We start from the raw sequence: 27,916 nt of genomic DNA, 5'->3' as shown, positions 1-27,916 counted from the left end.
GATTGCTTTTTACATTATCTTGAACATATATAATTTATAGCGACCGTAAACCGATATTGGGTGGATTTCGATAAATTTTCCAAATACGCCCACTCAGGAGATACAGACGTGCGATGCCAGCCTCACGGATCAATCTGTTACGACCTGTCTTTTCGACAGGAGTCTCGCGAGAGTGCAACAAAGTATGACTGCATAATATTTAGTTTACCGAGTTTCAAACCGCCACTGGCATGGCTTTTACACTAAGATGGTTCCTGTTATTACATTTGAGTTTCTGCGCAGCATGGATGGACGAAAGGTATGCTCTGATAAGAGTTTATTGTTCGCGTCTTATATATGTATATATCTTGTCATTTACATTTGTATAACGTTCATATATCGAGTTAAAAGAAATTATCGTGAATTTACATATAATAGATACAATTAATAAAAGTAGCGACTTGATTATACATATACTTAACTATATGTATCAACGGAACTATGATATAAACAATTTGATACAAGATTTATATAAAATATAAAATCAAATAAAATTATTTTATATTTAATTTTATTACTCTTAAACTTTCTTTACAATTATATAAATATATAAACTCTCTTGACAGACCCGTTCTAGAGTCCCGAGATGGACATCTCGTGATCTCCAGCGCGAAGGACAGAAACATCACTCTGAGGATAATAGGAGGCGGTTACGTGAATGTCAATGAGATCAATCTACTTCACGTCGCATCCGCGGTAATGAACACACGTCTAAATGTACAGCGTTATCGAGATACAATCGGTTAACGCGTAGATCTCGGTCCTATTTTAGGCGCAAAATGCGACGCGGGTCATTGACAGGTGGCGGATGGGATACTTGGCCGAGATGGAGAGCTCTCTTCACCAGTTAACGACTATAGTGACAGGCTCCACAGGTTTACAGAGAAGAGTCGCTCTGCTCGAGAGGAGCATCGACGTGAACGGCACAATTCGCGCAGGAAACAGATCAAATCCGGTATATCCGGTAAGAACATACAATCCGCGATATTGAGTCAATAGCTTGTAATGGTATATTTCGTTATAATGTACTTTCATATCGAAGTGTGCTAACGAAAACTTAAGCATTATTTTATGTGTGAAAATAAATTGAAAAAAGATTGCACAATAATTACACGAATAGCTTTATTTAAAATGTTAAATTATTATTTATCTTACTAATTTAACGTTATTTTGTTTTTATTATTGATAAAAATTATATTTACCAGTTATATCAAAATAAAATATATATCAGTTATATCGGAATAAAAAAATATATTACATATAATATTTGTTGCGTCAGATTATTTTTACAAAGGGATATTTTTTTAGAGTTTTAATCCATTACCGCCTAGAATCAGAAACAACATTCGTCGTATCAATATTCGAGTATGTATACATTGCAAATTTATCTTAAACGATATATGAACAGTAATCTATATATATGATTAAATTAAAATATATCTTTTTTTTAGCTTAAAGTATTAGAAGATTCATTGAGAGCTATGCAAACGCTGCTTCGAGAGAATGAATGCCAAAGTAACCCGTGTCAAAACGGCGGTACATGCGAGGATCTCTATGATGCCTATCAATGTCATTGTCCATCAAATTGGGAGGTATGCAAGCTCGCTGGATGACAAGAGCTCGCTAACGTTTTGTGAGGATAATTCATGATAATTTTAGGGCCTGAATTGTATGACGGACGTCAATGAATGCGCGAGATTTCTTGGTACGGAACTTGGATGTCAAAATGGAGCGACGTGTCGTAATTTGCCTGGATCTTATCGGTATACAACATTAACAATTACGTTTTTAATTACAATAATTAAATGTCAAGCACAGAAGTCGCATCTTGAATATCTTCGTATTTTTTTAAATAAGTTTTTTATACATAAATTTTAATAAAAAATAATACTTTGTGTAAATAATTGAAATACTAATTCCACTGAGTGTTGTATTAGTAGTGCGAATTCCCAGATATACTGAAATGTGCCTGTACATGATGTTTGATACTAGATGCGACTGCTTGCCGGGATGGTTCGGGCTTCATTGCACGCAGAAAACGTCGATTTGCAATACGGAGAATTCCGAGGCGCTTTGCGGCGAGCATGGTGTGTGTGTCGCCAAAAGTAGTTCTCCACTAGGCTATACATGCATTTGCGATCAAGTACGCTTTTTTATTTATTTTTTTTTCTTTTAAACGTTTCAATCAATCTGCATCACGTGCAAAACTTGCGCATAAAGCGGTAACAGACGTGCCTTTTATTACTGAGCCTTTTATTTATCGTTCTTTAGGGATGGGAGAGCGATGGTACAAGCCCAGCTTGCACCAAGGATGTAGATGAATGCGCGGCGTACCATCCACCCTGTTCCGTAAATCCACCCGTATCGTGTCACAATACTCGCGGCTCATTCGCCTGCGGTGCCTGTCCGCACGGTTATAGTGGAAATGGCTATTATTGTACCGACATTGATGAGTGTCTGATTAACAACGGCGGTTGCAGTACCTCGCCTTATGTACAGTGCATGAATACGATGGTAAATTCTGCGTAGACACTTTATATTACATACATCGTACATAATATAAAATTATCGCTGTGTACTCTATTGTAACAATCTATATTTTATCGCGATAATTTTAATTACAGGGTTCCAGGGTATGCGGAGCGTGTCCTTCAGGATATCGCGGAGACGGTGTCAGTTGCATTTTTGTCGGCGGTTGTAGCATCAACAACGGCGGTTGTCATCCATTAGCTACATGCAGCGAAAATCCATCGCTTACAAGTTCTTACGTACTATGCCGTTGTCCATCGGGTTACATAGGTAACGGAATGGGACCGAACGGCTGTCAATTAACTGATGTATCTGTTAATACAGCGTGTTCTATCAACCCCTGTGTATATGGCACATGTGTTCCAAACGGTGCAAATGGCTTTACTTGCACATGCAATCCGGGATATTCAGGTACGTATTAGGGAAGAGAGACGTGGAGAGGAGGGAAAATGGTCCATAAACTTACTCGCAAACAATAACGTTCTGTTTCATGCGCCTCTCTGAAATAAGATATGAGATTAATTTATGTTTGATGAATGCACACTGCAAATATTTTAAATATTAAATGTAAATTATATAAAGTCGAAAATAACGTTTAAAATTACATTATTTCGCTACCAATATTTTAATTAATTAATTTAATTAAAATGTAAAATATTGAACGTGTATAAATATCAATATATCGTTTCATTTTCATTATCTTTTGTAAACATTTAGGAACAACATGTAACATACCGGCCGATCCGTGTTCGCCGAATCCGTGTCAAAACAATGGTATTTGCGCCATTTTAAACGGACAAGCAACGTGTCAATGTACATCTAGCTTTACGGGAAACAGGTGCGAGACACCACGGCAGACATGCGGCGGTATGTCGCGAAATCCTATGGGAACACTTCAATTTCCTATAGGTAGTAGCACTTATCAGCACGGAATGAGCTGCGCGTGGGTGTTAATTACGGACCCTTCTAAAATTCTGAACGTCACCTTCACGGCTTTCAATCTCGAACAGTCCGCGGATTGCAAATTTGACTTCTTACAGGTGTGATATGTGCTAACATCGCATTCGGTAGTTCTAAAACTTTTGCCAACTTTTCGTTTCTAGATACTCGTCTTGTTACTAGAGCTATAAGTTTCGTAAGATCTTAAAGCTATATATTAGTCAGTATTTATGTTCTTTTAATCCTAGAAAAATTAGTAAAACAATTGTTCCAAGGATTTACAAATTTCTTGATACCTACTTGTTTTTAAAAAATTTTCAATATTTGTAAATTCTCTTGATATACTGTTTAAATCGCATTGTCAGTTTTAAACTTTACTGATATAAAGAATTAAAATATAGAAAACTATAAGACAAGAAGAATTTGATAAGAAATATAAAGTATAGAAAAGAGAAAAATTATAAAATGCATATTTTCTTAAAAATATACGTACACATTTTTAGATTCACGACGGCAGGAACGCTGGTAGCCAAATAATTAATAGATTTTGCGGTCATACATTACCTAATGGAAACGGAAATATCGTATCGTCCCATAATACTCTGTACTTGTGGTTTCACTCGGACAGCAGTATATCTCACGATGGATTTACTTTCCATTGGAATAGCATCGATCCTGTTTGCGGAGGCATTTTAGAGGATAATTACGGTACTATTACATCTCCAGGCTTGCCAGGAAAATATCCTCCAAATAGAGACTGTTTCTGGAGAATTTCCGTTACACCATCGAAAAGGATCCAATTTCATTTTGGCCAGCTGATGCTCGAGGAAAATTGTGAAGCCGATTATGTAGAGGTAAATTTTTTATACTACTTTATAGATCGACCGACACATGATACTATATGAGTAAATTTCCAGATATAATTTTTTTGCACATAAATGACTTGAAATATCAATTTCGATTCTACATTTAGTATCCATAGATTACAGGTATGGAAGAAGAACGTTTAGGACTTTACTGTAATCACACTCGTCCACCGCCTCTATTCACACCCAGTGCTGAAGCGACTGTTCATTTTCATTCTGATGCTACTGGTCAAGACGCCGGCTTTCAAATTCATTATTCAGCGATAGAAGGTATTGAAGCAACTATGTTAATTAATACTGTTATTTATTTAGGACAATTGATAATTTAATAATTTAATAATAATTTGATAATTTAAGAAATCCTTAATTTACAAAAAAAATTCATAACATCAGGTAGCCCTGGGTGCGGTGGAGTTCATACAAGCGCAACTGGAAGAATCAGTTCGCCTGGTCAGTCGTCGTCGTTGTCTTATGAATCAAATATGGAATGTGAGTGGAAGATACAACTACCAGCGGGCGAACGAATCAGAGCAACATGGTTGCGATTTAATCTCGAACAATCTACCAGTTGTCAATTTGACTTTGTCGAAGTAATCTTTCGGTTTTTATCTTTCTAATATGCACGAGAAGAAACGCAATTAATTTTATTTATATTCTTTCAGATTTATGATGGACCTGACACATTTTCTCAGTTACTTGGCAGGTACTGCGGAGGGGATATGCCACCAGCGATCAAGTCAAGTTCAAATACTTTAGTCGTAATCTTTAAATCCGATTGGTCTTACGAATTAGAAGGTTTCACATTGTCCTACGATACTTTATGCGGCGGTGAATTCCACGAGGACACCGGAATTCTCAAGTCACCCTTCTATCCCAACACTTATCATGGTTCGAGAACGTGCATTTACGAGATTATACAACCATCGAATAAAGGAATCGTGTTAACCATAGAAGACATGGATATCGAAGGTAGAGAACCGCCCAATTGTTACTATGATTACATCGAGATTTATGATGGTGATAATGAAAATTCAAGCAAGCTCGCTACGTTATGCGGCGACGAAGAACACATTCCAGATATTCCTTACTATTCGACACATAATTTTATGTACATAACATTTACAACTGACAACAGTATTGAGGGTCGAGGCTTCAAAGCTAATTACACAACCATTGATCGCAGTAAGTAGATCTGTGATTTGAAATAATAACTTTGAATATTATACATTTATCATATGGACATCATGTGGCCATATTCTAATAATATAAGTTTTTTGCTTAAAAATGAGGCTTCAAAAATAGTTGATATTATTATTATATTATTATATATTCTTATTAAGGATGTGGCGGATTATTAAAAGAATCAACCGGAGTGATTCAGCCTCCCATTGAAAATGGAGTTTATGCCGATAACGAACAATGTATTTGGACCATTCAAGCACCGCCAGGACACGTAATTCAACTCACTTGGTTATCATTTAATTTGGAGTCTCATCCTCATTGTCTCCATGATTCTGTCAACATTTATGAAAATTACACTTCACCTAATGAAAATATAATAGCCACGTATGTCGGAGTAGTGTCAATTTCTTTTATTTTTAACTGTTTAAATAGGGAGATAATATTATCCGAATATTACTATCGTACATATTACTTATATGCTAATTTTATTTTAAACTTTTCTTTAACAGCGTTTCTTCTTTTAATATATGTTATAATTACATGTTTTAGATATTGTGGTAGTACTAAACCACCCGATTTAATGACACAAGAACGTACACTTACTATACTTTTCCATACTGACTCAAGCATTTCGTTGGATGGATTTGTCGCCACATATGTTTTCGTAGACGTTACAAAAGTCTGTGGCGGTCGCTATTCGAAACCAAACGGCATTATTAGATCGCCAAACTATCCTGAATATTATCCGAGTCAGAAGGATTGCATTTGGATTATTGAAGCGCAAAACAGGCACAGAATTACGCTTACGATTAATCACTTTGAATTAGAGAAACATACGAATTGCGCATTTGATTACTTAGAAATTAGGTAATTATTTTAAAATAATATAATTTTGTTTTTTTTTTTTACAAATATAGTTACTCTATATTTCTTATATTTCAGGAACGGCGGACATGATTCCTCACCGTTGATCGGCAAATTCTGTGGTACAGAAATACCCACTGAAATACCAAGTCAAACCAATCAAATGTACCTAAGATTCGTCTCTGATTTTTCGAGGTCATTGCAAGGTTTCGAGATACACTGGGACAGCACCACGGAAGGTAACAGCTAGTGATAAACATTTGAATCTTTTTTTTAAAAATTTTCAACACAAATATAAATCCTATAAAAATTCAAATTACTTTGAATATTATTTAAAACTGACAGTTCTTAAAAAATCTTAAAATTTGAATATTCTAAAACTGTGCAAATTGATTTAGAATTTTTTTTTTTAAAGTATTTAAAAGTATCTAAGACTTAAGACTTTGCAGGATAAAATAGTTATTTACGTATATGTATAAAATTGGAAATGAGTGAAAATAACATATAATTATAATTAGTAACATGTATAATATATTATATCTAATAAATAATAACACAATTATATCTTTCTGTAATAATTGGAACAAAAAATATATTTCTAGTACTTATGCGTACGAAAGTAGAATCTTATATAAGCTGGTATTATTTAATTTCTATTTTTATCAAATATATTTTTTAAAGAATTTTTTTCAAATGACATATTCGATATCTAAATTCATTAAACATTTTCAAGCTTTTTAAAAATTTTTTTATTTAAAAATTCGAACAATTTAAGATTTTCATAGATTCGAAGTAATTCAAATATATTTTTAACTTATAACAAGAACGTACAAAAAATTTTGATAAAGTTCTACATTATCTTACTTTTAAAATCTGCTTTAGGCTGCGGTGGTGTAATGACATCGGACACTGGCGATATTATGTCTCCAAATTATCCCGAGCCTTATGCATTAAATGCAGATTGTTACTGGAAAATAGCTGTGGCGGCAGGTAGTTTAGTACAAGTCGTAATAGTCGATCTCGATCTCGAGGAGCACGACAAGTGTCGATATGACTTCATCGAAATATTTGAGGGTATTAGTCGTCGTACAAATGGAAGACGTTATTGCGGTACTACGTATCCGAACTTTATTCAATCTAAATCCAATCAAATGACCATTCGATTTCGCAGTGACTTTAGTAATTCCGCTCGCGGTTTCCATCTGAAATACGAAACGCGTAAGTATGCATGTTATTAAGTTGATGCTACATAATTATAATTTAGCAATATTTAAAAAAAATATCTTGTGTGTCAAAAAAAAAAGATTTTTAATTTTTAATGACATTTTCTTTATCTTGTAAATTTTAGAATATATTTTTAGTCATAAAAATTTGAATCAATTTTTTTATAAATTTTCATCTTAATTATAATTATGTTGTTATTACAAATTATTACAAAACATTATTTTTATGATGCAGACTGTAACAATAAACTACACGGCTACTATGGTGTGATAGAATCACCGAATTTTCCCAACAAATATGAGCACTCAATAAACTGCAGTTGGACAATTGAAGCTCCACTTGGTAACACGATTAATCTAACTTTCTCGCACTTTGATCTCGAAAGAGGCACACTGGATACTTGCACATATGACTATCTGCTAATTATGGAAGGCGACGAAGACAATCCGAACACTGAGTTGGGTCGATTCTGCGGAACGGAGTTTCCATCGAAAATTAATTCAACGCAACATCAAGTGTTTATAACATTTGTCACAGACTCCTTTATTGCCTTTAATGGCTTCCGTCTCGAATGGACCGTGCACGGTTGTGGCGGACAATTAAATAAACCGTACGGTACATTCACATCACCCGGATATCCGTCTGCTTATCCGACGAATATTGTTTGCGAATGGCTAATTGAAGTGGATTATATGCACAGCGTTGAACTCACTCTTCACGAAGTGAGTATATCTGAAGTAGTACCAATTTCATAAATAATTTATACAGAACTTGGTGCTGCCAAGTTGCATCATAATACTTTAAAAATAAAAATTGTTCTCTTACAGGTAAACACTGAAAAACGACAAGGCTGTTACTACGATAAACTTCAGATTTACAGTGGTGAAGACGCGGACGCGCCAAAATTGGCCGAGCTTTGCTATTCAGAGAAACCAGTAATCTACACTAGTCCTGGTAACAGAATGTTTGTAAAATTCCAATCGGATACGTCTTACGCTGGTCGAGGGTTCAACGCTAGCTACAGAAGCGTTCCTATCGAGTGTGGCGGTAAATTTACAACAGATTCGGGCATTATTCATTCGGCCAATTATCCGCAAAATTATCCGCACGGTCAGAATTGCGAGTGGCTGCTAGAAGTCGAGAGCAATCACGTTGTAAATCTCACATTCTTAGACTTTGATATGGAAAACAGTAGAAATTGCACTGACGATTACGTTAAGGTATGTGTTGTAATGCTTAAAATAAATCATAAAAAATACATTTTAAAGTTCTGAGTGTGTTAGTTCTCATTTAAATTTAATTACAAGTATTAGTTAACGCTCTTGTATCTCGTATTTTCCTAGATCTTTGATGGACCAACGAAGGATGATCCTTTACTAGGAACGCATTGTCGCAATCAATTGCCACCATCTTACGTTTCGACTGGTAATCAAATGTTAGTAGCCATGCGAACCGATAATATGGTTTCAGCCAAAGGTTTTAAAGCTCAGTATGTTAGAGCCTGCGGTGCTCGTATAATCGTGAAAGATCATGGTGTCCTTACACCCTCGAGTGGATATACCAACGTACATCATAACAGTAATTGTACATGGACGTTGATAGGTGAAAATCCAGGTAAAATAATTTAACTTTTGCTCTCGTTCACATATTCGTATAAATATTTCGATTTCTTTATAAATTTCAATTAATAATTTTCTGAATATTTTTTATTGTAGCCGATCACGTGACTGTTACCTTCACACATATGGAGCTCGACACACTTTCTCAATGGGAAACTTCTCAGAGTCCTCTAGGTCTATGTTTTTGGGACTACATCCAGATATTCGAGGGTGACAGCACAGACGGACCGCTTTTAGGAAAATGGTGCAATAATGTCACACCACCGCCAATTACGAGCACCGGAAATTCACTTACTGTACACCTATTTGTGCGTTACGAGTTTGCCGGTCATTTTGTCGCTAGTTATTCTGTTTTAAATACAGGTATGTCGATAATATAGTATATAATGATATGATAAATAAAAAAAATTTAAACAAAAGTAAAAAATTTCTTTTTAATTTTTAGCATGTGGCGGAACTTACACTTCTGAACAAGGCACGATTACTTCGCCGAGTTATCCGAACAGTTATCCATTGAACGCAGAATGTGTTTGGATACTAAATACATCCCCCGGCAACAGGATCACTCTCACATTCTCCGAGTTTGATATCGAATCGAGCGAAAATTGCGATCTGGATTACCTCGAGATACGGGAGGACAGCGGAATTGGAAAGCTTATTAGCGTTTCCTGCGGCAAAGATGTCGCGGCAATTACATCCTCCAGTAAACTATGGATTAAGTTTAAAAGCGATGATTCAGGCACCGCCAGAGGTTTCGTAGGCGAGTATAATTTTGTCGGAGGGAACGAACTTGAGGGACCTACGGGATGCATTACCTCGCCATTGTATCCAAAGCCTTATAGGCGTACAGCTACAATTTCCTGGCGTGTCACCGTCGAAATGAATTCGATCATACGTATTGAAATCACAGATTTGCAGATAGAAAATTTCGGCGAATTATGCTTCTCTAAAGTTGAAGTAAGTATTGTCATCGAAGGTAATAAAGTTATAAAAAGCATATATCACAAAAGATAAATGCAAATATATTTAATACATATAATAAATATTTTACATAACAATTAATTATTTTAACATAACAGAGATATATATATATATATTATATTAATGTTCCTAATTTCTCGTTCTCTTACAATTAGTGAAATTAAAAGGTTTACTTATGTGTAATTTAAATTAATATATATATATTAAGCAGTTTTGTTTCTTGATTAGATATATGATGGATATGATAATGAAGCACCGAGCCTATTAGAAGTATGTGGTTATACTCTGCCAGATCCAATACAGTCATCCAGTAATGTGATTTACATCACGCTGACAACTGATTATATTAGACAGGGAAATTGGTTCTCTCTTACATGGCTTCAAATACCAAGAGATATTTCTCAAGATAATAAAGAGATCAAATGTAAGTTTGCTGTATACATATAATCTATCTAATACATATAATACATATAATTATTTTTATCATAAATAAATATATAACAATTATATTATTAATTTTTTGCTGATACAACTATTAGCGATGCAGCAATATATATATGTATAAACATAAATATAATAAATAAATAAATAAATATATATATTTATTTGTTTATTTATTCACTTTTTAAAATTTACTTGTACATAAAAAATATATATAATCTGTAATAATTAATATGTTAAATATTATGTGCATGCGTTAAGATAATGTATATATACACACATATACACGTACTAGTGGAAAAATTATTTAATGAATTTTATTTCCCAACAGTGTCAGAGTGCAACAAAGAAATAGCTCTAATGGGTAAACGCAACAACACGTATGCCTTCAGTTCTCCTGGTTGGCCGACCGGCTATGCTGCTAATTTGCATTGCAATTGGATTTTCACATCACCACCTGGGACACATTTGTTGTTGAGAATAATATCCTTGAATTTAGAAGAAACTAGCGATTGCATAGCAGATTCGGTTTCCGTTTATTCCGGAAACGCATTAACATCAACGAACAATGCTCAGTTGCTAAAAAAATTATGTTTAGCAAACTCCACTTGGGTTCATATCAAAGGGACCAATATAATGACAGTCAAGTTCGATTCAGATGGATTTATTAATAAGACCGGCTTCAACGCATATGTGACACGAGGTTTTTAATATTTTATTTTAATTTTTTAACAAGTTATATTTGTATAAAAAATGTCTTTATTAATATTTAGATTGCGGAGGTAACTTGACAGAGCCTAATGGTCTGATTGACTATGACAATACCACTTTCATAAGAGCAATTCGCACGTGGCGTTTCACTTGCGAATGGCTCGTGACAGTAAAACCTGGTAGAACAATTAAAGTTCAGATTATTGATATGTCGATACAAGAAACACTTGATCATTCATGCGGTGATAATTATTTACTGGTTAGTAAATATGTTTTTTTTTTAATCTTTAGTAACAATAAAATCATAAGCAAAATATTAACGTTTAATGTATAATATTTTAAAATTAATTAATTAACATGTATTTGCAAACAAAAATTAATTTGTATGAAAATAAATTTAATGTTTATTAATATTATATATATTGTCTTCAGCTAAAAAATGGAGATGGAATGCTTTCGCCTCTGTTAGGTAATGGAAAATATTGTGGCAATGTAGCACCACCGGAACTAGAAACTACTGGAAATCATCTTTATATTAAAGTTACTGGCACTGATTCTCAATATCGCTTTAAACTTTCTTACAGGTAATTTTTGAATGTTTTTCTAGATTGATAATATATCTACGCATAATTATACAATTATATGTGTACGTATTATATATACACTCTTCACAAAAATTACAGAAACATCTAATTTTTCTTTAAAAAAAATAAACAACTTTTAGATTTTTTTTGGATCTGTGACAGGTCCAGAAAGTGACAAAAATTTTCCATTTCGTCTAGCTTATAGTTTTCTAAATATAAAATTTACTAAACTTATAAAAACGCAAAAATAATAACGAACTCTACTTTTGAAAGTAGAGAGTTTAAATATTACAACCTTGTTTTTGGATTTAAATTTCGTTTATTTTAGTGAAGTTATAGCTGGCTACATTTTGCCTAATTTTTTTAAGAAAAATTAGGTGTTCCTCTAACTTTTGTGACAAGTTTATATATCTCTCTATATAATATTTATAATATACAATATATAAAATATTTACAATATATAAAAATTTGTATTAAAACGTTTAGCTTAGTTTTATATTAATACCATCTTATCTTTTCATATTTTAGAGAAGTAAATATGAACTGTGGCGGTGAATTTGTCTTCTCAAGCAAACAAAAAAGATGGGATATATCATCCCCCAATTATCCAAACATCCCTCCAACTTATGCTGAATGTACTTGGACAGCTACTGCTCCAGCTGGTGAAAGACTTTCTATCCACTTCTTGGACAGATTTGATTTAAGTTATTCCGAAAAGTAAGATATGAGATTATATAAGAATAAAACACATATTTTTTTTAATAATTCGACATATATAAGGCTCCAATATTTACAAGCACGTAACTATAAACTTAAGCTGGCCGCACATAGTACGATTTTTCATACTAAATCGTATACAAGACATTTAATTAACTATCATACTGGTTATGCAACTTGAAATTATGTGTGTTGCGTGCTATTATACATCCTAGTATGCTAGTTTTGGTAATAGGTTTGGCGCTTTTTTTCACTACGTGATCTCTTGCTAGCTCTAAACGATAATAACTGTCAAAAACGTGAAAAATTAAAATAACCTATATTTTGGCTTCACACATGCAGATTTTTTTACGTATTGGATTAATATTTTAGTTATATAATTTCTGATGATTTCAAATTCTTCAAGATTTCTAAAATTTCTCTAGATAATAGTAAGCAATCGTAATGCGAAATAAATTCTGTCATAAATGAAATGGTTATCTGACATACATTATTCACCACCAAATGAAATAATATTCAAGTCAACAATATACTATAGAAAATACTGCATTCAAATATTACACAAATATAAAGAAAATATAAAGAAATTTATTTTCTTTGGTATATTATTTTATTTATAAAATTTCTAGATATTCCAATATATTTTTCAAGATTTAAAAAATCCTCCAGATTATTGTTAATTGTAATGTGAGATAAACTCCGTTGTACAATAATGAAATAATCTACTCGTCGAACGATGATATATAACTTTTGTCTCTACATAAAGTGTAGATTATTTTAATTTTTCGCGTTTTTGACAGTTATTATCGTTATTATCGTTTACAGCTAGCAAGAAATCACGTAGTGAAAAAAGGCACCAAACTTATTACCAAAACTACCATACTAGGACGTATAGTAGCACGCAACACACATAATTTCAAGTTGCATAGCCAGTATGATAGTTAAATGTCTCGTATACGATTTAGTATAAAAAATCGTACCGTGTGCGGCCAGCTTTAGCAATGAGAGCCATGCGCGGATGTTAATGCGTAAAATTTCTTTAGAAATGAATTCTTTCGCGAAATTCGAATCGTGCACAGGACACATATTTTACTTGGTGTATTTTACCAAGAAATAGATTCTCATTTTTGAGAATTTTATAACCCCTCTTTACCCTCCTAAAGAGATGTAGACGAGAAAAAAAAAACATTATTCGCACGTGGCGTTATTATTTTTTTTTTTTTTAAATTAGAGATTTTACTATAAAAATGATGTTTGTATTATATTAATATTTGTTTAGCTGTGAGAGAGAATATATTGAAATAAGGGATGGAGGAACTGATGGTTCAAGATTCATGGGAAGATATTGTAAGGACGTAGCACCCAGTAGTATGAGTACAACTGGCAACATGATATATGTGTACTTTTATACAGACTTGCCAGAACCTAAAAATGGCTTTAAAGCTGTAATTACTTCAGGAGGTAAATACGCTTTAATGCTTTTATAAAGCAATGTACTTCATAATTTTTTAAAATGTGTCAAAACAACTGCTATGAAAAAATCTTTTATAGAACTATATAAACATGCATCTACGTTAAATCTGATAATGTATATGCGTGAATTTTTTATGTAGAGGTCTGTGGTGGAATTTTGCGCGGTAGCAGTGGCATTATCACGTCTCCAAATTATCCGGATTCCTATCCTGCAAATCTATCTTGCAGATGGATACTAATAGGGCCAACAGATCACACTCTGAAATTACAATTCCGTGACATACAACTTCCTGGTCTTCGACAATGCCGTTCGACCGATCACGTGACAATTGGAGAAAAACTTGCAGCAAATGATACGAGTAAGTAATGACGCAATTGATTGCATAAATTGAGATTTACATCTATTAATTATCGTGTAATGATGGTTGGCACAAGCAATATTTTTTCACAGTCGCAGAAATTGGAACTTACTGCGGTACGCAAAAATTGGACGTAATTGAGACATCGACAAACGAAGCATACGTGTCGTTCGAGAGTGATAATAGAGAGTACATAAGTTACAAAGGATTTAGTTTAAACTTTACCACTAGTCAAGAAAGTTAGTAACTGTAAAACAAACTTTATTAAGCAATTCTCAATTGCATAATTATAAACTTTATTATCCGTAAAATTTCAAATTTTATGTTACATTATATATTATTTGTTTGTAGCGTGCGGTGGTTTATTAACCGCAATGAGTGGAATAATTAAGTCACTCGGATATCCTAATCCACGTACACGACCCAGGTAATTTTTTTAAAACAGACCTATCATCTTATCTAGTTATCAGAATATTTTACATGTCGGACGTATCTGTCAAATAAACAATTAAGAATGCATTTGTTGTGCAAAAAGTTATAAAATGATATTAATAAATAACAAAATTATAAATAATTATTTAAATAAGTCACAATAATTACTAACTAGTGAAAAATTAAAACATTATTTGTACAAGTTTTACTTACACAATATATTGACGACATATTGCAGACATTGTAATTGGCGAATTAAATTACCGATCGGTTATCAAGTAGTGGTAAATATTTTGGATATAGACATCGTTAACGATCCTGGACCTTCACGTGTAGGTTATGCACTTTCGGTAAGTGACATAATATATGAAAATAAAAAATATATATATAAGGAATGATTATTTCAACGGAAAGAATATATGCTATAATTCTTCTTTTTTGCAGTTTTATAACGATTTTAGCTTTAAATCAAAGATCAAAGTGTTAGAACAAAGTGCTAGTACAGAAGAGATTAGAAGCTCCAGTAATACTATGATTATCAACTATTGGTCCTCCGCCGGGCACCGGGGTTTCAAACTTCGATACACGGCTCAAGCTCCAGCCCGTAAGTTTTAAAAGCTATTACTGACAATAATTTTCACAACATATTATAATAGTGCAACGTAAACAGAAACATATTTTCCAATTATATTTGATTTTCATATGACTACTATGAAAAATATAAGAAGAAACATTATTCAGAAGAAACAATTTATTAATTTTCTCAACAACGCATTATTCGTAGCTTGTGGTGGAAATCTGAGACAACTTGAAGGCAATATAACAGGTCCTACAAGTCTACCGTTTAATCAAACCTCATATGCCTGCCACTGGACATTGGTACCACCCGAAAGTATGAGTGGTCCTATCTACGACAATCATCTGACCCTGACAATAAAAGTCACCGGTTACTTAGGCAGATCTGACAGTCGTGAGAATATTATTAGAAAAAGATGCATCTATCCTCAGTACATCGAACTTCAGGGTAAAACAACAGAAACAATTTAATTTCTTAATTTTATTCATTTTTTCTTTTTTTTTTATCTTTTAACAACAATTGTCAAAATATAAAAAAACAGGTAAACAAAAATCAAGTAATTAATAAATATGCATTATAAATATACAAAATGTAATCATTAAATATTACAGATATTGGAACGTTATGCGGGAATATAACGGAACCGAAATATTTAAGGAGCCCAAAAATGATCAACACGTTGACGGTAATGTCATTAATCTTTATCACTTATACATTAAAGAGTTTTAAGAGATTTGAATTAAGATTATTCATGTTTAGCTTATTAAGTGTAGAAAGAAGTAATTTTAATATATTTTTATACATAATATAAAAATATTTGAATAATTTTCTATTAATTTTTTAGATAATGAACGGCACTTATGGAGAACGTTCAAATTTTAATCTTCAATATCAATGGCAAGCTTGTGGTGGTATTTTATCTGGTCCAACTCATACCATCAGACCACCAAAGAATATTTCTTATCCGATAAACTGTGTCTGGCACATAAATTATCCCGATGACGAAATAATCAATCTCACTTTCACCAAATTTGAACTTGAAAACAATTGTAACAAGAACTATCTCATTATCAAGTAGGCTCTTTTATCAAATTTTTAATTTTCGATTAATGTTCGATTTAATCTACATTCGTTTATAATTAGGAATGGCGGAGCGACGGCGCCGCAAGTCGTAAAGCACTGCTTGCATGCTGATGAAAATCAACTTCAGAAATACAAGATAAACAGCATATCGAATCAGTTGTGGATAGAATATTACGCGTCAGAGAATCAAAGCGATTTCGAGATTAATGTAGAGCCTGTCATCACAGGTTGTGATGGATCATTACGCGGTCGCAATCGCGAAATTACATCACCCGAGTAATTACTTGCGATAACAAATACTACTTTGAAAAAAAAAAACTTAATTACTCAATTAATAATACTTTTAAAATATTGCAGATTTCCCAAACAATATCCAAATAACGGTGAATGTACGTGGGAAATAATTGGTGACAATGGATATTCGATAGGCTTAACTTTCATCGATCGTTTCACTCTAGAGACTAGTCCTAATTGCGAGAAAGATTATGTGCAGGTTAGGTTTAATTATTATATTAATCTCTCTATTATATATTACTTATGTATGATAAATATTAAATATTTATTATTATTATTTTGTTTATAATCTCGCTCTTACAATAATATTTTTTAATAATCAGAAACTTCGTGTATTACAAATATTGACGATAATATTATAAACTATATTATACAGGTATTTGATTGGATCCTAACAGACGAAAATAACGACAATGGCGAATGGAAGAGTCTCGGCAAGGTTTGCGGCAGAAACACACCTACGCCCTTTAACTCGACGTCGAACCTCATGAAGGTGATCTTCCATTCAAACGAGGCAGTACAATCGGACGGTTTCCGCGCCGTCTGGGATGAGAATTGCGGCGGTATTTTCAAAGCTACCGAGAGAGTTAACATCATCCAATCACCGTCGTATCCAAACTTCTATCCACCGAACGCGTTCTGCAATTATACCATCGTAGCGCCAGACGAGGACATTATCGTCGAGTTCACTGACTTTCAACTCGAGCGCGGTGAGTGAATCCCTCCTCCTCTCAGCCTGTGATGAAATTCTGTGCATTATGTGCTACTGCAAGCATAATATAGCGCCTAGTACCTAAGCCTTTCATAAAGTCACGATAATGTTTGATATATGAGTAAAGTTCTTTAAAAAGAACAAGAAAAATTACAAGATCAAAGTGAAGTTCATTTTGACAGGTCACAGTGATTGTCGTTTTGACAATGTCACGATCATGAGATACGAATATCATCATATGATGGAAAATGGGGAGAAAAGTGAGGAGAATTATTGTGGTAATAATAAACCGCCACTTTTGAGATCTATCTCATCTATCCAGATTATCTTTATGACGGATAAATATGCGCAGCGAAGTGGCTTCCAATTTAAATACTTCCTCAACAGTAAGTTTCTCACGAGTTTTCATATAGATTATAAAGATAAAAATTATTTTGGATATTATATTTTAAACAATAATTTATAATTGCTAGAGAATTAGCGCAGTTAATATGCAACATATATTAATTTTGTAATTACAAAGTTAATAAGATAATTATAGGAAGATTAACGAAATAACAAAATCAATGTAATCAATAGAATGCGGGGGTATAATTACACACCCCACCGAACTCAAGCCCTTGATGCATGGAGAAGAATATTTCGGGCGTATGAATTGCACTTGGATCATTAAAGCCCCGCAAGGGAAGAGCGTACTTGTACGATTCGAAAAGTTCGTTCTCGAGTTCAGCACAAGGTAAATTTTTTCAAAGGCTAATTTTTTTATATACATTATTCAACCTTATCAATTATTATCACGAATTTTTGTAGCTGCTACTTCGACAACGTCATCGTTTACGAAGGTGATTTGATTAAACCTAATAAACGGATAGCTCTGATTTGTGGAAACTTGACTGAACATTTACCAACATTTAAATCCGAATCCAATTCCATGGTCGTCAATTTTAACGCTGATGGCTCCAGCCATTTCGAAGGTTTCACAGCCAAAGTAATGTCTATCGTTCTTAATGTCGTTTGATGTCATTATTAAAAAATATCTATTACAAAATTGATAATAACAAAGTATCGCATTTTTTATCACAATCATTATCCGATGACTCTTCTGCTATTTATTTTGCTAACGTTATCAATCAAATGAGTGATACGTATAATAATAATAGATAATTGGATATGTATAATAATAAATAAAATTTTAGGTACTGTTTACAACAAGTCCAGCCGATGGTTGCGGAGAATTTATTAATATGACCTCGATTCAATCTAAATCATTTAAAACTCAGCAGACGGCAACTTATCAATCATTTGAAGAGTGTCATTGGACTGTGATTACATCGCCAGCTAAAAATATTAGATTTACTATCAATTATATGGATATAAAGAATTCAACTAACTATACTCAGTTTATTTCCGCCAACCAAATTTATAAATGTAGCGGTGATTATCTCGAGGTAAGTTTGCGCTCGCGTTTAATAAGCATTGCATTGTATCAGTGCATATTAGTGCATAATGTAATATCGTCAAATAAATAATAAAATAGTATAAAACAAAATAAATAAATAATATCTTACTAGTCTTCAACACATAATATTGATTAGAATTCAAATTAGCAACGGAGATAAGAAGACAAAAAGTAAAAGAGAAATACATTAATTTAACTTTTCTGATATATTTATTTTAATTTATTATTTTACGTTAAAATATCGTGTATTTTGTTATTTTCAGGTCCGAAATGGTGCTGGACCATATGGCCAACTTTTAGGTCAATTTTGTGGAAATGTACCGCCAATTCCTGTGTTATCTATTTCAAATATGCTGTGGATTAGATTTTATAGTGACGGTGAAAATGAAGGTGCAGGTGTAACGGCCACCTTAGATACTATTAATTGTAAGAAACTTCATATTTAGCATTTCGGCTATTTACAATTACATTATTGTATACATTAAAAAATATATTTAAATGCATAATTTTTTTTATACATTTATTATTTTTCTCTAGCAGAATTTTTATTAATTATTTACATTGACGTTAAAATGCATAACAACTTAAAAATTCCTATTTATTGTTTTTTCAATTACAATTTACTCTTTCTTTGATTAGGGTTTTGATGCTACTTTTCTCATATTGCAGCATTGTGTGGCCTAAGTACTCGAGTAATAAACGAAACAGTGCAGACACTCACTTCTCCAGGTTATCCAAATACGCATACAACTGGAACACAATGTCAGTGGACTTTACGGCATCCTGATAAGTATAGTGATAGACTGCGAATTCGATTTATAGATTTCGATATGGCAGAATCTAGCAAGTGTGAGAACGAGTATTTAGAAATTACTGAGCAAAAGGTAAATATTTAATAAAGAATAAGTACTCTTAGTCTGCATATGCTGACAATATCTATTTTAGAAAAATATCCTCTCTCCTTTAATAGATGATAGATAACAATTTAAAACTATTTTATAATTTATACATATATATATAATTAGTATTATGTAGCTTTTAGTATATGGCTTTTTTAATTGTTAGACTTATATAAACGAAGGCTTTGGAGCAAACTTTATTTATAATGGCGCAAAACAACATCCGGTAACTGTCGAGGTGGTAAGTTCTCTCTAGAACAATTCATTTACATTTAACATTTTACGATTATTTTGTATTTCATTTTATAGGTATACCTTATTGAATCTTATATTTATTTTATGTTTTAGGGCAGCCATTTCCCTCTCTCCTCGTATAAATATTGCGGCAGCGAATTGCCACACGAGTATTACAGGTATTTGAATTTATTCTATTAAATTATTATATTGTTAAGAGTAGAATATTTTTTCAACTCGATTTTTCTCCTACAGTTACGGCAACAGCATCCAAATAACTTTTAAATCACTGTCCAATAATCATAAAGGCTTTAAGCTGGAATATAGTACAGCAAATTGCGATCGAAATTACACGAGTGAACAAGGACGTATCGTTCATCGCGGATTTACAAACTGCTGGATCACGATCACTGCTCCTGAAAATCACACCATTTCTTTGTATTTTAATCAATTTAGCGTTTACGATTCAGAACATTGTACGAGGAACGCACTGCAGGTACATACGTTATCTTACTCTTCTTATACTAGGATAATTAATTATAGTGTTAATTTATTTTAATGGAAAAAAACTAAATGAAGAATAAAATTCGTCCTTACGAGGCGCATCGTTACATGTCTAAATTTTCAAATAAACTTATGAATCTCATAGATTCATGACGGTAATTCCACCGGACCGTTCACACGATTATGTAGTATAGCGACACCAAGTCCGATTTTTAGCAGCGGTAACAAACTCACTCTACACTCCTGGACCGAGGGTGCCGAGTCTTATCAAAGTTATGACATCATTTACACGACCACGGACGCAGGTATGACGCATGTAGGGAGGGACAAATCTCTCTGTCATCTCCCTTTCTCTTCTCCTATCTCTTCGTATTCGATTAATGCGCGCCACCAGATGCGGAGAAATTACAATGCAATGATTTACGAGGTTGCAGCGTCACCAGATACGCGCTCGTGAAATGTTGCGGTTTATTTTCGCGCGAGAGGATCCGATTATGTGATGTCGTTGCAAACGTCACGTGCATTAAAACAATGCATATATGATATCTCAAAAATGAAATTGCGCAGGTCGAGGTTGCGGCGGTCGCATATTCAATTACGGTGGCAAATTCACCTCACCGTTGTATCCGAATGTATATCGCAACAATACCGTGTGCACTTGGGATGTAAGCGTGCCACGAGGCTTCAAGATCATTCTTCAGTTCCTCGTCTTCGACATCGGCACCAAGAAAAACTGCGGCAACAATAACGTCAAAATTTACGATGTTGTTCCTAGCGGAGAACTTTTACGCAGCACTTTCTGCGGCGGGGTAAATTGTTTTGTAAAATGATTGATGACATTTTCGAGAACTACACCAATTCTGCAATTGATAAAATTGATTATCTATCAGAAACGCTTTATAGTTTTATTTTGTACAAAATTCAATTTTTAACTTTTTCTTAGATCATATATTTTATAGTTTTCAAAATCTTTTCTGTAACACACACATCACATACATTAAGAATATATAATATTATTTTTTGCATAGGATGATCCAGCGAGATTAGAGATTGATACTGATCGAGTTCTCGTGAAATATACTTCGACAGTGAATAATATTGGAACGGGATGGGTTATTGCGTTTATGGCACAATCTACTGGTAAGTAGACATTCGTGTCTGTATGGTTGCAATATGAATTTTTCTACCTATGACTTACAAATCATGCAAGCGTATGATAAAAGATCATATATAATTGTAAAATAATATTTTCAGTTCATCCCATCAATATAATCGATAGCTGGTAAGAGGAACACCAAGAGACTGTAAAAAGTGATGTTTATAAATTACAAATTTAATATGGCAGTTTTATTTCAAATTTATATATAATTATTTGTAAATAAACAAAATAAAAATAATATCGCTTGATATAGTACGCGATATCATTTAAAACAATCAAATTGATATGACACGATAAAAATAACATTATATAAATATATTAATAAATGAGTGTCTTTCATTGAGTGATATTCAATATTGTAATGTTTTTGAATGTTATATCAAAATATTAAAATATTATAACTCTAATCTTGTACACTTTTCTTTATTTTGAGCTGGACAATTTTCTTCGCTTTCTGTCTCGCTTTGTTCTATCGATTCCTTCTCTTTTAAATTTCCAAATTTCTGCACAGTTTCTTCTTCTTCGATGGGACTTGCTACTTCCTCTTCGGTTTCCTCTTTTTCTTGCAATGTTTCCTGCTTTTTCTTATTTTTCTTACTTTCCTTCGATGTTTTCTGAGGCTTCTGTTCCTCCTTCTTGGTCTTATGCACATTTTTTTCCTGCTCATAATCTTCAGGTGACAAATCAGTTTCAACTAATTCTTCCTCGGTTGTTTCGGATTCCTTTCTAGGTATTTCTTGTTTCTTTTTTTTATCGTGCTTTGTTTTCTTGCTTTTTTTATCAACAACATCCTGAGTGTCTTCAGAATATTTCGTAGAACGCTTTACCTTCTTGTTTTGAACGTCAGCATTTGCACTTTCTTTAATGTTTTCTACTTTCTCAATATTTTTCGATTTCTTCTTGTTTTTTCCTTCCTTCGAGCTTTTCTCCAATTTTTCGTGAATTTCAGAATTCTGAGAAGTTTTAAAATGTTTCTTAGATTTTTTCGATTGTTCCTTCACGGGCTTATCTTGCTTATTTTCTGTTTCCGTTTTTGTCTTATCTTTCGAGTATTTCAGTTTATTTTCCGAATTTTTATTTTCTTTCTCACTTATCACTTTAATATTTTTCTCACGTTTGTCTTGTTTATTCTTTGATTTTTGCTCTGATTTATCAGAATTTTTTGATTCTGAATATTTTTTGGCAAGAGTTTCAACATTTTGTTCCGAGCTGCTCTTTTCCTTTTTTTTTTCTTTATCATGTTTATCTCTTTTATTCGATTGATGTTTATCTCTAAAAAAAAGAATTAATCATGAGTAACAAAATAACAGAATAAATTAATGAATAATATTAATAAAATATATTAGTGTTACAGCTTTGAAGATAATAATTTAAATACTTTTATTTATTTATTTAGATTTAAGAAAGCTTTTTTTCAGTTCTAAGATTTTAATTTAACTTAATACGATATAAAATAAAGACACTAAACACAAACATATACATAGATATTTTTATTTGTTTTCTGTTCGGTACTCACTTTGTATTGTATTTTACATTGACTTCTTGTTTCTCCTTATCATGGCCTTTGAATTCCACATCTTTGTTTGATTGTTTCGCAAAAACGTCAGACGCAAATATTGCGACCAATAAAAGCGTTGTCAACAATATCCACAATCTACAAAGATCGAATTCCGTTTCTTTAAGTTTTTTATGTCTCAGAGACAAAGCCGATATTAAGATAAAACTGTTACGTCGTGATAAAATAAATTTTAAAATTGATACAACAAACTGTTATTATAATGTATAAATATATTATACAAATTAATATATAAAAAGTTTTTAAAGAATTTCTTTAGCAAAAATATATATTTGTATTTTTTACCATCTAAATCGTATCAAAGTAAGAAATATGTTAACAATTATTCCTCATATTGGACATTTTGACAATTATTCCATATGTGGACAATTATTCCTCATGTTTAATTACTCTGTTTTATATATATTTCTAAATTCTTTAAATAAAATATTTCTCTTACCGCATTGTGTGTATGATAATTACTAATTCCACTTAATTTTCCTCGCACAATCAATCACGGGGCCAGTCTGGCACGACACTATCTCTGCTCAGATATTACTTGCTTCTTATATCTCTGTACGTTGTCACTAATGTCAATAATATCTCGATAAACACGTATATTCATCAGAGTCGTTATATATCGATATCGCGAATACTATCTAAACCAAATCTGTATGTAGGAATTATAAGCAAATGTACGGTGTACATACGTGCGAGGTTCAAGAGTCAATATAAACTTTCTGACTAAATTTACATAATCACAGACATGACCTAGAATGCCTTAGAACATGATAAGATAATAAATACTTCCCACTCTCTTTCTTTTTATCTCTTTTTAAGTTTCCATTAAATTTATATTATTTAAATATTTACGTTATTTAGATATATTATATATTTTATTTAGATGTTTCTTATTCTCGAATTCTATTTAATACTAAACTGATATGTTTAAATCGGTGGATCATTTATTAAGGATATCTAATCTAATATCAATAGCGATTGACTGACAATTTAAGTATCTTTTTACGTTATCTTAGGTAGTAAGCACTTAAACTATGATATACACGTGATATGATATACAATCATGGTGTACGTGTAATAAACAGCATAATTACTTGCTTATTCCAAATATTCTTGAAAAAGCTTTATTAAAAAAGTTAAAATTAAAGAAAATTAAAGAAAATACCTTCTTTCTCTGTGATAGCCATGATTAGATTAATAATAAATAATAAATTTAGATGATATTTCTATATTATCATTGTAAAAAAGATCTGTCATTAAACAACGCACATAACTTGGAATGTGGAGAAGAAGAAAAGGCTACATAATTTTTTTTTAATATAAAAAATAGTATAAAAATTTAGTACTTTATCATAGTCTTAAAATTTATTCTTTCTCTTACTCACGAAGACTATATTTTTGTTAATTACATGCCTATCATTGTTTTATTAAAATTCTACTAAATTATAAATTATTTTCTTGTTTTACAATTTTTATAATTGTGGTTAAAATTTTAGTAAATAAATTATACACATGAAACACATCGCATCATCAATAGCATTAGGATATATTTATTAAACTAAGAGATCAAGTAATATATTTCAGAAATGTTCTCAATCGAGCGAAATTAATCGTTAGATTACTAGGAATGCTAACAGGTCTACAAAATAAAGCGCAAAATACGCGATAATAGCTACTCATCAAAATTAATTTAAAATACAAGAAACAGAATATTCAGTGTTACTGCATTATTATCTCCTGAATCTCGATTATTCCGTATGAACAATTATAAACGATTATCAGCTCGCGCGATTAATTGACTTTTATGATTAACGATTTGTGAGCGTATCGAAGCAACGGCTATATATTGAAGTAGATAATTATGCGTGATTTATTTGAAGTAGAAATCGAAGTGATAGGAAATAAGAATTATAAATTACTGTTGCATGATATTTACAGGAGATAATTATTTCTTTTTAATATTATTTTTAAATTGAAATATACCTTACATTGCACTTTAAAATAATACTACGTTAAAATAAACATAAATATTGTTTGTGCATAATATTTACGTGCAATGATGCGAAATCGCATTATGCGATCCTAGCAATAATAAATGATTATTTAACAATTAAAGAACAAATAAAAATAATAAAATTGCTTTATTTTGTAACTTTATACCTTTTAAGATTTTTTTTGTTCCTTTACATTGCTGCTTCTGATAATCCTATATATAACAATTATTCGGAGAAACGTAATTATAATTTTGATTGTACATACGCGCATTAATCACACTAATATACGATAATTGCGCTTTGCACGGAACTCTCGATGTTAATTGAACACAATTCGTACGTTGTATTGCGATAAGGAATAATGCGACGAAAACATGATTACACAAATTACAATGCATAGTAGACGAGTAGAGAGAATTTGAAAATTGCACGATCAACTTTGCGCGTCACCTGCTCTGCGATCAACTTTACGCTATTATTGTATCTGCATTTTCATATATATCGTGATATATATCGACTGCTTACATAAAAGCATTTTACGAGGTACGTTCGAAATGTTTATGCGTCTATATAATATCAAATTTTAATTATATTTTACGGTTTATCGTTATTTTTATATATAATTACTCAGCAAGGTCATTAATTCACATTTCGCCCGGTATCAAAATGAATATGTCGATGCTACATTATTCGTATTATTGTTTGACCACGATAAAAAATCACAAATGCAGAATCGATTCTGAATCAAGAAACGTTTCAGCATGTTAAATTAGTATAAATATAGTAATTAACTTCGTATTTTATTATTTGTCAGTCGTATAATGTAAATTTATTCGTACATTGATAAAATTAATTGACGTGTATTTCGTAAGAAATTTATTCGATCAAAATCAATCGCGGACAGTAGATAGCAAAACAATCATATTTTCAGAATTGTAATTTGCACATTTATACTTTGATTTTACTTCATATATATTTATTTATTTATATTATAATATGCATGAAATTGTAATTGCTCTAAAAAAGCACGTGCGCATATGTTATTTAAAGTACAGAAAGTGCAGATAGAGGTTGTGTTCCAAAATTCACTGCCAGTACTGCCAGCATGTTATCATCTTTGTCTAGTATTTAGTGAACAACAAGGATGACAATATGCCAGTACTGGCAGTGAATTTTGGAACACCAGAGAAAGGTGACGTCACCCGCATCGCGGCGCCAGCGGGTGGCGGTGGCGCGTGAAATTGGGCGCGCAATTTCAGATTCCCTCTATTATTCGCGCGCGTTTCCGAAACGCAACGGATATCGAGCGGATTGTAATTTCGTGCATCAATAGTGTCGCATTATTCTTCGTCGTAATATGTAACAAAGTGTGAGTAATGTTTGATTAATCTCGCGAGTGCCGTGTATATAAAGTACTGTAAAATCGTATTTCAATAATTTATTGTGTGCGCGATTCAATAATTAGTCGCGAGTGATTCTATGAAGAAACAACAACGAAAAAGCGAAGAGAAAAAATGATCTGCATTAGGCAACAAGTAGCAGGTGAGATGAGTAAAACTTATCATATTATTTTTTACTTGCATATTAATCACTTATTTTCCCCTGGTTCTCATGACTAACATAGTCTTTTTGCATTAATATGTATAATATATATGTTGTATACATATTTCAAATTTTTGATTATTTAAAAAGACTAAATATATACTTGAAATGTAATAATATATTTATATTTGCTTTTTTATAGATCAAGTGCTGCAAGTGCTACGCATCATATGTTGGTGAGTGTTAAATTATGTTTTATTTTAATTTATAAATATAAGAGGCATCTATGAAAAAATATAAAATATATATGATAATGTAGATAAATATAATATTTCACATATGATTCATTATCTTAAAATGGTTAGCATACAAAATTTAAATTTTATTCACATATAGAAAGATATATTGAAATTTGCTAAAAAAAATTTGTTTTTTAAATTTTCCTAATGTTTTCAAAAGAAGGATTAAAACAAATTTAATTAAAGCTAACAATAAGTAATAATTAATAAGTAAATATTCTGCAATATCTCAAGAAATCTAAATATGTAATAATAATATGCAATATTTTCTTAGCTTCAGATATTTATACAAAGTTAAATTTGTTCTTACCACATTTGACAAGTTATTGCATCATTTATTATTTGGTATCGATAATTTCTTTATAGAATTTGTAACATTTTGAGTTAAAAAAAATATATCAAACATATATAATATGCAGTCTAGCATTTTAGAAAGAAGGAAAGAATTATAATATATGCACACAATAAAAATGCTGTAATTAATAAAATTATATATGCTTCTATATTTTTAATTAAATTGTGTCATATCTGCTGTTATATTTCTACAATAGTAACATTTCGCATAATACAGTCTCCACTATTAATTTAGCGTTCCTGGTCCTCAACTTTATAGAAATGTTAAGA

General features: G+C 32.0%; 2 protein-coding genes across 2 annotated transcripts; one reads left to right on the top strand and one right to left on the bottom strand.

Annotated features, from left to right (window-relative positions):
• Positions 1-120: 120 nt before the first annotated feature.
• Cubn (Cubilin) lies at positions 121-22,288 on the top strand. Its single transcript, XM_072898912.1, has 53 exons — positions 121-298; positions 606-735; positions 812-1,003; positions 1,348-1,404; positions 1,491-1,631; positions 1,699-1,802; positions 2,032-2,182; positions 2,311-2,553; positions 2,664-2,979; positions 3,286-3,608; positions 4,011-4,361; positions 4,490-4,643; positions 4,767-4,963; positions 5,036-5,555; positions 5,714-5,939; positions 6,105-6,422; positions 6,498-6,658; positions 7,302-7,637; positions 7,878-8,365; positions 8,471-8,863; positions 8,987-9,257; positions 9,359-9,625; positions 9,708-10,219; positions 10,472-10,667; positions 11,016-11,387; positions 11,458-11,654; positions 11,828-11,979; positions 12,508-12,696; positions 13,976-14,157; positions 14,310-14,528; positions 14,621-14,767; positions 14,880-14,955; positions 15,199-15,310; positions 15,405-15,564; positions 15,745-15,984; positions 16,149-16,222; positions 16,382-16,611; positions 16,681-16,896; positions 16,978-17,113; positions 17,291-17,624; positions 17,809-18,012; positions 18,206-18,362; positions 18,437-18,614; positions 18,823-19,074; positions 19,349-19,511; positions 19,755-19,969; positions 20,151-20,225; positions 20,333-20,397; positions 20,474-20,714; positions 20,868-21,027; positions 21,290-21,531; positions 21,751-21,862; positions 21,977-22,288. Exons 1-53 carry the CDS (start codon positions 231-233, stop codon positions 22,006-22,008), a joined length of 11,247 nt encoding a protein of 3,748 aa, XP_072755013.1. The 5' UTR covers positions 121-230; the 3' UTR covers positions 22,009-22,288.
• On the bottom strand, positions 22,040-24,208 carry LOC140669257 (uncharacterized). Its single transcript, XM_072898914.1, has 3 exons — positions 23,897-24,208; positions 23,398-23,535; positions 22,040-23,153 (listed from the first exon to the last, which is right to left on the bottom strand). The coding sequence occupies exons 1-3, from the start codon at positions 23,899-23,901 to the stop codon at positions 22,277-22,279; spliced, it is 1,020 nt and encodes a 339-aa protein (XP_072755015.1). The 5' UTR covers positions 23,902-24,208; the 3' UTR covers positions 22,040-22,276.
• Between the last annotated feature and the right edge of the window lie 3,708 nt (positions 24,209-27,916).

This window comes from Anoplolepis gracilipes, chromosome 9 (genome assembly GCF_047496725.1).
Source record: "Anoplolepis gracilipes chromosome 9, ASM4749672v1, whole genome shotgun sequence".
Lineage (NCBI taxonomy): Eukaryota > Metazoa > Arthropoda > Insecta > Hymenoptera > Formicidae > Anoplolepis > Anoplolepis gracilipes.
This window is presented reverse-complemented; position numbering and strand designations above follow the sequence as displayed.

Coding starts and splice junctions, on each gene's coding strand:
- Cubn (XM_072898912.1), top strand. CDS start 231: ATGGCTTTTACACTAAGATGGTTCCTGTTATTACATTTGAGTTTCTGC. Junction 1,004..1,347: donor GATCAAATCCGGTATATCCG/GTAAGAACATAC, acceptor ATATTTTTTTAG/AGTTTTAATCCATTACCGCC. Junction 2,183..2,310: donor ATACATGCATTTGCGATCAA/GTACGCTTTTTT, acceptor ATCGTTCTTTAG/GGATGGGAGAGCGATGGTAC.
- LOC140669257 (XM_072898914.1), bottom strand. Junction 23,154..23,397: donor AATGTAAAATACAATACAAA/GTGAGTACCGAA, acceptor TCTTTTTTTTAG/AGATAAACATCAATCGAATA.